Source organism: Octodon degus, unplaced genomic scaffold (assembly GCF_000260255.1).
Source record: "Octodon degus isolate 3935 unplaced genomic scaffold, OctDeg1.0 scaffold00107, whole genome shotgun sequence".
NCBI classification, from domain to species: Eukaryota; Metazoa; Chordata; class Mammalia; order Rodentia; family Octodontidae; genus Octodon; species Octodon degus.
In genome coordinates, this window is record NW_004524683.1 from 8231081 (window position 1) to 8242935 (window position 11855).

The following is an 11855-nucleotide window of genomic DNA, read 5'->3' on the forward strand; positions in this document are numbered from 1 at the left end:
TATTCTTATCCACTCTATTCACCCCATCTAGCACCGAAACTTCTGGCTTTTTCTTAATGTGAAAATGACTATGAAAAAGTAAGCATTTTGCATCATTTCAGGCAGCTACACCAGTGCAACTAAAGACAGTCAAGAAAGATAATTTAACGATAAAAATTAAAAGAATCAGAAATTCCTGAAATAGCTTCAGAAAATAGAAAAAAAAAATTAGATCAGTGTGTTTGAAGTATAGGGAAATTCTCTCCTTTCCAGACCGGGAATTGAACTCAGTACCCTGCACTTGCTAGACAGGAAGCAGGTTGCCCAGGACCCTACTTCTCAGGGGGACATTTATGGAGTAAAATCACAAGGGGGTATATGATGGGACAAAAGTATAACCAACTAATAAGACTGCAAGTATAGCTTCTTAGGTAATATTGATCCAGTGGGGAAGCAAGTCACATAGCAAGTGTGCAAGAAAAGAACACGGACTTTCCCTGGAAGGGTGGGTCAGGGACCCACACAAGTGATTGATGCCTATTTAAAATATCAATCATTGCTTATCCCTAGGGGAATTATGTTAAGTAATCATTCCATACTTCTTTTAGAGGTCTGGCCTTAAACGGAAGGGCCACCATTCACAGTTGCACTGCATCTTCTACACTGACTCTTTCGAAAGCTAGCCCTGTCTGAGTGCCTATAATATTTCTACCTAACTTAGCCATCTAAGGGCGCAGGCACCCGTAACTGCGGTGAAGGAGACAGGGGCGATGACCTTTCTGGCTACTTTAGCCGAATGCGGTCGCTGAGACTGATTTTAAAGGAGCACCCTGGGGATGTCTCTCTCCGTTTCAACACGGATGTCCCACCGGCCCCAGTAGTCTACAGCACCGACTACTCCGCGGGAGCGAAGAACGCCCGAGTCCAGGGCAAAAGCCGCTGCGAAGCGCTGCGCACGCGCAGAGGAAGTGGGCGGCAGCTATCCTTGCTCTCCGCGCGGGGTTTGGCTTCCCGCGCTGGGCGCGCGCCGCTCCGTCACCTCGCCGGTGTCCCGCCCTCTCGGCGGCGTAGGTCAGGACTGCGCGCGCAAGGTCCGCGCGGGCGCTGGCGGGAAGGGGAAGCGAAGGGTAAGAAGGGACTGCGTCCGGGTGCTTGTGTGAACAGGGTTGGTAGTTTCCCCTTCTGTTCGGGTGGGCTCTCGGGACCCAGAAGAGGCGAGCGGGAGAAGTCTGAAACAGGTTTCTCGTCGCCCTTCCTCTTGCAGCGCACCCCTGACAGCCGAAATGTTTTGGTCCCTCCTGAGCTTGCCCTAGTCTGGACCCGGCTACCACCGCTCTTCGCGTCCCTCTGGGGAAATCGGAGGCGGTGTCCTCGGCCTCTGTGGGCGCTCCCCGTTTGTCTGCGATCCTTTCCTTGCCTTTCCCGATGCGCGCGGGATTATCCGCCTTTTGCATCACAGCAGTTTCCGGGTAGCACTTAGGTCCAGCCGTAACCAAGCACAAAGAGCTTAAGGTTTTTAGACTTTGGTCCCGGACTCTTTCAGACACCCTTTGCTGAAGCAACTTCCACAAACTCTGACAGTGAATTCAAGGCCACCAAACATAGGTTTTCTTTAGTAACTCAGCTTGTCTCCACCATTCCTATTAATTTGCCTTTATAGTTTGGGATTCTTGGGCTCGTCCTTTATTTTTTTTTTTTGAATTTTTTTTTTAATTTATTTGAGAGAGAGAGAGAGAGAGAGAGAGAGAGAGAGAGAGAGAGAGTGGTGTGTGTGTGTGGCCAGCTCAGCCCACCAGAGGGCGGGGCTGGCTGGCATGTGGTGCTGGGGGATTGAACCGCGGTCCCTGATGCTTTGCTAAGCTTGTTCTAAGTAGGTGCTTTAGACCACTGAGCCATCTCTCCAGCCCATGGGCTCGTCCTTTATATCCCTAGCAATGGCCCACAGTTATGCTGTTCCCATTTTGAAAACCCATAAGCCACCTTTTGGAATGAGATACTCCACTGACGGAGATGGTATCAGCAGTTACCGAGAGACAAGGTAACAGATTAGAATTTCTGTTATCTGCCCCCAGAGTAGATATTTACCAAACTTTTTCTTGTAGTGGGAGACAGCATTTTAGTGCAGTGGCTATGCCTGATGCCTTGAAGTAGAGGAAAAGAAGTATCTAGCAATACTGAGACTAAGGTCCAGTGTCTGCTGACAGGGAAAAAATCTAAGGCAGAAAAAACCCTGACAGCCATGTCAGAATATCAGCAGTTTGAGTTTCTAGGTCATAACAAATACACTCTTTGCATTTATAACCTAGTTAAATATAAAATACTAATATTATGTAGATGCTGATGTGAAATTTTAGCAGTGGCTTTACAATGTCTCAAATTTCTAAATAAGTTAAATCCTAAATACTCATCCTACATAGTCATCATAATCAGCTTTATAACTTTGACTTTCAATGAATGCTATACTTAATACTTTTTTTTTGTACCAGTGATCAAACTCAGAACCTTGCACTTGCCAGGCAGGCACTTATACTATTGAGCTATATTCCTGGAAATTATTTCAAATGTTAGCTTACACTACATTTCTTCCAATGTCAATCTTAATACTAGTTCTTGTTAATACCTAAATTACAAAACCTTAATCATCTTAGATTTCACTTGTGCATTGTTTCTATATTTCTTATATTCTCGAAACTCCTGTTTTTTTTAATTCAAAAGGTTACTTTGATTTATACCTTTGGTTATCATTGTGAAATTGTTAGGATGTTTAATTGGAATTTTTTTTGTTTTTTAATTTTTATTTATTTATGTGTGTGTGTGTGTGTGTGTGTGTGGCCAGCTCAGCCCACCAGGGGGTGGGGCTGGCTGGCATGTGGTGCTGGGGGATTGAACTGCTGTCCCTGTGCTTTGCTAAGCGTGTTCTAAGTAGGTGCTTTAGACCACTGAGCCATCTCACCAGCCCTTTAATTGGGATTTGATACTTCCTAGTTCATACCTTGAAGAATCAAACAGTTATTTTTTGGTCTTTTTGAAACAAGGTCTAGCTCAGCAGTTTAGGCTGGCTTTGTGCTCATTTTGTATTCCAGGCTTGTCTCAAATTCACAACTATCCTCCTGCCTTAGCCTCCTGAATGCTGGTATTACAGGCAAATGCCACCTCACCCTTCAAACAGGTTTTTTTGTTTTTTTTTGTATTTACAGGGTGTTCAGGGTCTCACTGCTAGATCAGACTCATAGTGATCCACCTGTTTACAGCCTCCTAAGAGCTGGGATTACAGATGCATGACACCATGCCCCATCCTCTCCCTGAGCTCCTCTGGGGGTGGGGCCGGCACAGCTGGCCCAGGGACCAACCCTGCCCCCCCTTGCAGGTGCTTTAATCAGCTGAGCTATTCCACCGGCCTTCAACAGTTCTGTAATACAACTATTACCATGTTTGGTTTTATTAAACCTATTAAAACTCCAAATTTCTATGCTTGAGGTACAAAGTCCTTTCTCTATAACAGTGGCCTAATAATTCCTATGTAGTTTATCCAAGGTGTCTAAAGCCTTGGATTCAGATACTGAGCCTGTCATACTAATTTGGTATCCAGGGAAACTTTGAGTTTCAGTTTCCTTCTTATCTTAGATAAGACTCTTACCTCTTAATTATTGTGAGAATTGTAATTGACATAATAAGTGAAAAAGCTAACAGTTTAAAAAACCAACCCAGTCAATTATTATCTTTCATTGTATTCATTTTACAAACATTTGAAAAGCTAATATATATTAATGACTGGTGCCATCACTTTGAAAGACAGTCCCTGTCCAGGAGAGCCTGTATTTTAAGGAACTTGTGTGAGTGCATGTCGACACTTGGATTAGGATGGCAGGGTATCTGATAAAGAGCAGAATATAGGCTGCCATCTAGGTAAGTTTAGAGTGACACCAAACCCAGACAAGAGAAACATAGGGAAAGGTTAGTGGAGAAAATTATATTTGAACAGAACAGAGATCCAAAAGGGTTTGTATGCTGAGGAGAGTATACAGATTAAAGGCTCTCTCATTCTTGCACTTGCGCGCTCTCTCTCTCTTTCTCTCTCTCTTTCATTTATTTATTTATTGTGGTACTGGAATTGAACCTAGGGCCTTGGTACTGAGCAACTTTGTAGCCCAGGCTGGTCTCAAACTTCCAAGAATCCTCCTGCTTGTCAGCCTCCTGAGAGCTGGAATTGTAAGTGTGTGCCATCACTTCTAGCCTGTTTTTGGTTTGTTTGCTTTGTCTTTTTTGAGACAGGGCTTCCCTATGCAGTTCAGGTTGACACTGATCTCACTTTGTAGCCTAGGCTGGCCTCAAATGTGATCCTCTTGCCTTAGCCTCCCAAGTGCTAGGATTACAGGTGTGTACCAAAATGTCCAGCCCACAGTTGATTTTTTTTTTTTTTTTTTTTTTTTGTGGAACCAGGGATTGAACTCAGGCCCCTGCACTTGCCAGGCAAGTGCTTATTCTACTGAGCTATTTCCCCAACTCCCCCCCCCCAGTTGTTTTTTTTTTTTTTTTTTTGTTCCTCAAATGCCTTCAGGGCACTTTTGGCCAGCGGGAGAGGTGTGAGGTTCGAACTCCAGCAACCTGAGGCTGACAGCTTTGTGGAAGCAGCCACTTAAAGGCCTGAGCTAGGGCCAGGCCCCCCCAGTTGATTTTTGAAAGTTTATTTTATGATGTCTGGTTCCTTAGTATAGGCTACAAAATCTACTTTCTGCCTATATTCCTTATTTATTCAGAAGGGCTACAGTATTGATCTGTTAGTGTTTAATTTGGGTTCTGTTTTTTTTTCTGTAAAGCATCCTCCAAATATTTTAGCTCCTATCACCTACTTCAGTCTCTGAAACTATATAGAAATACTACCAATAATTGAGCCCTTACTTCTTTGATGTATATGTTATGTCCTAAGTGAATTGTAAGAATGTTTCTTATGTGTGGGAATAGAAAGCATATTACACATAAAAATATGATCTTTGATCTGTTTGTATTTTGTTTTTCAGGGTAGGAGAAGATTATGGACGATAGAACTTTTAATTAATTTGTGATCATCATGGCTGAGGAAGGCGGTCCCAAAGCTGTTGATAGTCCATTTTCATCAGATAAACATGCCCAACTCATCTTAGCCCAGATAAATAAAATGAGAAATGGACAGCATTTTTGTGATGTGCAGCTGCAAGTTGGGAAAGAAACTTTTAATGTTCATCGGCTGGTCTTGGCTGCCAGTAGTCCATACTTTGCTGCTTTGTTTACTGGAGGAATGAAAGAATCCTCAAAAGATGTTGTACAGATTCTAGGAATTGAAGCTGGAATCTTTCAGTTACTTCTAGATTTCATTTACACTGGTATGTAGTATGAATGTGTGGCTTTTAGGGAGGAATGATGTGGGTATTCTTTTGCACTGTGGCAGGATCAGAAATTGATCTAGAGTCAGTAAGATAGTTTAGTGGACTAAGTGCCTGCTTAGGCAAGTGAAAGGACCTGGGCTCGATTTCTGCACTATGTGCCTCACTGGGCCCTGCCCCAGGGCAACTAAATCCAGGCTTGTTGGCAAATGCCAGTAATTCGTGCACTGGGGAGGCTGAAAACAGGAGGATCACTAAGAGTCCGAGCTGCTTAGTGAGACCCTGTGCAATAAATAAATAAATGAATCTAATTGACAAGGAAAGTAGTTTAGTAACACATTACCATGAGACTTTGAAAACTCTCTCCCTGTCTCTCTCTGTGCTCTTTTTTGTGAGATGGTGTCTCACTGCATTGCCCAAGATGACCTCAAACTCCTGAGTCCAGGCAGTCTTCCTCCTTCAGTCTCAGCCTTAGCTGCTCTTACAGCTGGGACTACAGGCACTTACAATGTTCCCTATCTAGAAGTTCCTATTTTTTGACTCAACATTCCTTTTCTAGAAATTCTAATCAATTAATAATGATATAGACACATATTTATGAAACATTGTATTGTAGCATTATTTATAATAGTACATGACTGGATATAATCTAATTGTCCCTCAGTAGGTTATGCAGTTAGCTTATGAATATTGCCCTTTTTTGAAATATTTCTTAAATCTCCTAAATATTTATGTGTTTATATATATATATATATATATATACACATCATAGAAGAATGTGTATAATATACTAAATGAAAGAAATCAGAATATAAATATAACTCAAAAGGCTGGGCATGGTGGTACATACTTATAATCATAGCACTCTGGGAGGCTGAGGTAGGTTGGCACATTTGAGCCCAGCCTGAGCTGAAAAAAAAGAGGGGGAAGGGTCCCACGTGTGTAACTCAGTGTAAATGCCCTGGGTTCAGTTCCCAGTACTGAAAGTAAATAACCTTTTTTTTTTTTTTTTTTATTATTCATATTTTTTTGAGTAGGAGAAAGAGACTAGAATTTTTTTTTTTTTTTAGTACTGGGAATCGAACTCAAGATCTCAAGTTGCCAGGCCGGCGCTGTGCCACTGAACTATATCCCCAGCCCAGGGACTAGAATATTGATAAGTTTTTATAGAAGATAAAATATGAATATTTTGCTCCTTTTCACTAAAAATGTTTATTATCAGCATGCATTACTTTAGTTAAAACTTAATTTTAAAGTGTTTTGAAGAATGTTAATGACATTAGATTTATAGTCTATTAAGGCAAAACTTACCCTCTCTGGATTCCAAGTGCCTAGTACATATTAGATGTTCTAAAAATCATTTTGATGAATGAATGGCCAAAGAGTAAAGCAAGAGGAAGAAAATGGCTCACTGAATGCAAACTGGGGCTTTCCAAAAATATAAAAATTGTAATCTACCCAAGACATGATGGTACACAATAGTAATCCCAGCTGAGGTAGAAGAATTTCAAGCTCAAACCCAATTTAGATAATTTAATGATTTAACAAAACCCTGTCTCAAAAGAGTTAAAACTAAAATTAAAAGCTGAGGATAGGGTCCAGAGAGATAGCTCAGCAGATTAAAGCACCTGCTTAAGCAAGCTTAGGCAAGCACAGGGACCACGGTTAGATCCCAACCCCACATGCTGTGCTAGCTGAGCCACAGAGTCAGACCATAGCGGGCATTTGCCTGTAATCCCAGGGCTGGGGATGCTGAAAACAGGAGGAATATATTTTACTTAACTATCAGAAGTTGTTTTAAAATTTTGGACAAGTAGTTTAGTGGTGTGATTGTTACAAAGAGGATAAGTTAAAGGGAAAGTGTAAGACTGAGTGGACAGTTTATTCAGTAGAATTAGTGGGTGTCCTCCCCTTATGTATAATTGACTATTTGAGGTGCTCCCAAATTCATTATATAATATAAAAATTAAACTGTCTTGAAAGAAAGTAGTTAAAGCACCTGCAAGCAGGCGCAGGGGCTAGGGGATCGATCCCCAGGCCTGCCATGCTGGCCCCGCCCCAGGGCACTGAGATGGCGATCGAGACTGGGTGTGGTGGCGCACACCTGTAATCCCAGCTCTTGGGAGGCTGTAAACAGGCGGATCACTATGAATCTGATCTAGTAGTGAGATCCTGAACACCTTGTAGAACCTTCCCTAAAAAGCAAAAACAAAAACCAAGTAGTATAGTTAGTTTATTTAATGTTTTCTCTTATGTTATAGACTCTTAATTATACCTGTTAGTTAAAAACTAAGCAATGGGGCTGGGGAGATGGCTCAATAGAATAAACGCTGCCCTGGCAAGCGCAAGGGTCTGAGTTCAATCCCTGGTTCTGCCAAAAAAAGAAAAATAAAAACTAAGCAGTGTATGGCAGTGTGTCATAACTGAAGATAGGAATCGTATCTTACTTGCTCAAGTTCTTTAGTAATAGACTTTTATTTTATTTTATTTTATTTTTTTTGAGACAGGGTCTCACTGTGCAATTCACTCTGGCCTTGAACTCTGAAATGGTCTCAAACTCAGCAATCCACCTGCCTTATCCTCCCGAGTGCTGGGATTACAGGCATGTGCCACCACACCCGGTGGTCGACTTTAGTATCCATCCGTACCCCGGCACTTACATAGGCATATAATGTGGAGAAAAGTTACTTAAACATTCTGATTCTGTTTCCTTGATATAATAGATAAAAAAATAGTATCTACTATATGGGATGTAGTGAGGGTGAATTAAGTATATAAAACATTTAATAATTTGTCTAGTTCATTATAAATATTCTATAAATAGGGGCCGGAGAAATGGCTCAGTAGAATAAGTGCTTCCCTGGCAAGCACAAGGGCCTGTTCAATCCCCGGTTCCGCAAATAAATAAATAAATAAATAAATAATAAATAAATATTCTATAAATATTAGGTATTAAGTTTTGTCCTCTTTCCACATATACTTTGTTGCCTTTATACTTTTTCCTGTTCAACAAACATTAAACTGCTAGTGAAATGAAATAAAATAATTTGAGTATGTTAAGTGTACTTTATTTTATTGACTATTTTGTCTCTCTGCTTCCCTAGGTATAGTGAATATAAGTGTGAATAATGTTCAGGAATTGATTGTTGCAGCAGACATGCTACAGTTGACTGAAGTTGTTAATCTTTGTTGTGAATTTCTGAAAAGACAAATTGACCCATTGAACTGCATTGGGATCTTTCAGTTCTCAGAACAGATTGCTTGCCATGATCTTTTAGAATTCACAGAAAACTACATTCATGTCCATTTCTTGGAAGTTCATAGTGGGGAAGAGTTCCTGGCACTCACAAAAGATCAGCTGATCAGAATTTTACGCAGTGAAGAGCTTAGTATTGAGGATGAATACCAGGTCTTCTTAGCTGCAATGCAGTGGATTCTGAAAGATCTGGGAAAGAGAAGAAAACATGTGGTGGAAGTGCTTGACCCAGTTCGATTCCCTTTATTACCTGCTCAGAGGCTTTTAAAATATATAGAAGGTAACTTTAACTTTTTTGTTGCATCAAATTAGTAGATTATCAAGTGGCTTTTTTCTCTGAAATGAGCTGTTTTCATTTTTTGTCACATATTGATTGAATGATTACTTTATGTAAGATAGAACTTTTGTGGGTAGGTAGTAGTATTTACATTCTCTATGTCTTTTCTCTCTTTTTTAAAAGTTATTTATTTTTTTCTTTTTCCCTAATTTTATTTTATTTATTTATTTATTTTGATATTTATTTTGAGATGGGGTCTTGCCATGTAGTTCAGGTGGGCCTTAAGCCCATTATGTAGCCTAGGTTGGCCTAGAACTCATACTATTTCTGTCTCAGCCTCACTAGTGTTAGGATTTCAGGCATGTACTACCACATGCAGCTATACTTAACTTTAATCAAATATATATTTATGTACCTTTCTTAAAATTAATATAAAAGTTAAGTATTATATGTAAGATTACTGGCAGTTACACTGTTAACTCTTGTTTTGTCTTTTGGAGACAAGGTCTTGCTATGTAGTTCAGGCTGGCCTTGAGCTTACTTTGTAGCCCAGGCTGGTCTCAAACTCACAACAATCCTCCTGTCTCAGCCTCCTGAGTGCTGGAATTACAGACGTGCGTGTCTGGTACTATTCTTTTTTTTTCATTTATGTATTTGGTACAGGGTCTCACTGTGCAGCTTGGACTTGTAGTGATACTCCTGTTTTCAACCTCCCCTGTGCTGGGATTATAGGCATGTGCCATCACACCTGGACTCAGATGCTGGCTCAGCGCACCCTGGGGGCGGGACTAGGGTTGAACCCCTGTCCTTATGCTTGCCAAAGTAGATGCGTAGTCCACCAAGCTATCTTACCCGCCCTATGTCTGGTACCATTCTTAAATAGTTAGCAAAACCTAACATTTGAGGAGAATGTATTTACTAAAAACAATGCCAAAACTCAGAAAATGCTGTAAACCTACTCTATTAAATGAAGTTTATAATGCTATATCAGCAGCTTCTGAATAGCCTTTGAATCATAGATTCTAGCCTTTTGTGTGTGTGGTGCTAGGAATCAAATGTAAGCCTTTCTACATGTTGGGTAAATGTTCTACCACTCAGCTACATCTATAACACTTTTTATATTTTGAGACAGGGTCTTTTCCCAGGCTGTCCTCAAATTTGTGATCCTCTTGTTTCAGTCCCACTCCCCATATCTGGGATTACACGTTTGTCATTGCACCCCGTTACCAGACCTGATTTTAAATATTTGGAAATATTTTCAACATAGTGTAAAAATTTTATCTTAAATCAGTCATGGTGGATCACATCCATAGTCCCAGCACTCTAGGAGCTGAGGAAAGAGGGTCACAAATTTAAACCTAGACTTGGCAATGTAGTGTCTAAACAAAACTGTGTCATAAAATAAATAAAAAGGCCTGAGGATATAGCTCAGTGTGAAGACTCTGCATTCAGTCTGCAGTATTTGAAATAGTATAATTTTTTTGTTTTGTTTTTGAGGCAGAGTCTCACTTTGTGGTGTGGACTGGTCTTAAACTCACTGTGTAGCCTATGCTGGCCTCAAACTCAAGAGATCCGCCTACCTCACCCTCCTGTGTGCTGTGATCACAGATGTGCACCACCTTGCCTGGCTTGATTTTTGTTTTCTTGATGATAGTCATTTTTTTTGTTATTGTTCTGGTGAAACCAGGGATTGAACTCAGGCCTTTGTGCTTGCCAGGCAAGTGCTTATTCTACTGAGCTATATCCCCGGCCCTATTGTTGTTTTTTTTTTTTTTGATAGTCATTTTAACTGGGGTGAGATGGAATCTTAGTGCCATTTTCATTTGCATTTCCCTAGTCACTAAAGTTTTTTTGGTTTTTTTTTAATATATTTATTTATTTATTTGGTACAGGATCTTGCTACACATGCAGAGCCAGCACAACATGCAGTTTCAGAGATTGAACCCAGGTCCTTGTGCTTGCCAGGCAGGCACTTAGACCGCTGAGCTATCTCTCCCCCCACCCTGAGCTATCTCTCCCCCCACCCACCTAGTCACTAAAGTTGTTCAGCATTTTTTTCATATACTTATTGGCCATTTATACTCCTTGAGAATTGTCCAGTTCCTTTGCCCATTTATTTATTGGACTGTTGATCATTTTGGTATTAAGGTTTTTAAGTTCTTCATATAGTTTAGACCACTGATGATAAACTTTTCAGAGCTTTCAGTGATACAGACTACCTGCTATGGCATGTGTGTCATAGGTTTACCAACATTGCGCTAGACTCTGGATATTCATGCTCTATCAGAAGGATAGCTGGCACAGATTTTCTCCCCTTCTGGAGTCACTCTGTTAACTGTTTCTCTTGCTGTGCAGAAACTTTTTAATTTGGTGTAGTCCTGTTTACTTTTGCTATTATTTCCTGTGCTTTTGGAGTGTTACTCAGGAAGTCTGTCTGTGCCTATGGTTTCAAGTACTTCCCCTCTGTTTTCTTTTTCTTTCTTTTTTTGGGGGGAGAGGCGGAACTGGGGATTGAACTCAGGCCTTTGCAAGTGCTTATTCTACTAAGCTATCTCCCCGGCCCCATTACATGTGTGTTTTCAAATTTAATATTGTGAAGCACATTTTTAAAAATAACTTCTGATAAGTAAAATATATCCTGCAGTTGCAATGAATTTTTATTGATTGCTAAATGTATTGATTAATATGTATTGTTTCAATAATATTTAAAACATTATCTTTTTAAACACTGCTTTAGGAGTATCTGATTTTAATCTTCGTATTGCATTGCAAACACTTTTGAAAGAGTACTGCGAAGTGTCCAAATCTTCAAAAGAGAACAAATTTTGTAGTTTTCTGCAGACATCTAAAGTTCGACCTCGGAAGAAAGCAAGAAAGTATCTGTATGCAGTAGGTAAGAAAAAGCAATAGAAATTATCTTTATTATAACATCAAAGCTTTTTAATAGTTTGTTGTGATTATGTCAGAGTATTAGAATATATAT

General features: G+C 40.2%; 1 protein-coding gene across 4 annotated transcripts in view; it reads left to right on the forward strand.

The window, feature by feature from the left end:
- The first annotated feature begins 1048 nt into the window (after positions 1 to 1048).
- Positions 1049 to 11855, forward strand: part of Ipp (intracisternal A particle-promoted polypeptide) — a 37125-nt gene continuing 26318 nt past the window's right edge. Inside the window, exons 1-5 of one of the 4 annotated variants that reach the window (XM_023724229.1) lie at positions 1095 to 1106; positions 1244 to 1376; positions 4998 to 5339; positions 8444 to 8875; positions 11610 to 11765. In XM_023724229.1, the coding sequence (XP_023579997.1) occupies positions 5048 to 5339; positions 8444 to 8875; positions 11610 to 11765 (880 nt within the window). In that variant the 5' untranslated portion in view covers positions 1095 to 1106; positions 1244 to 1376; positions 4998 to 5047. Of the gene's footprint in view, positions 1107 to 1132; positions 1377 to 1513; positions 1585 to 4997; positions 5340 to 8443; positions 8876 to 11609; positions 11766 to 11855 lie in introns of those variants that run through there. The other 3 variants (XM_004639185.2, XM_023724228.1, XM_023724230.1) reach the window with 3 other exon arrangements.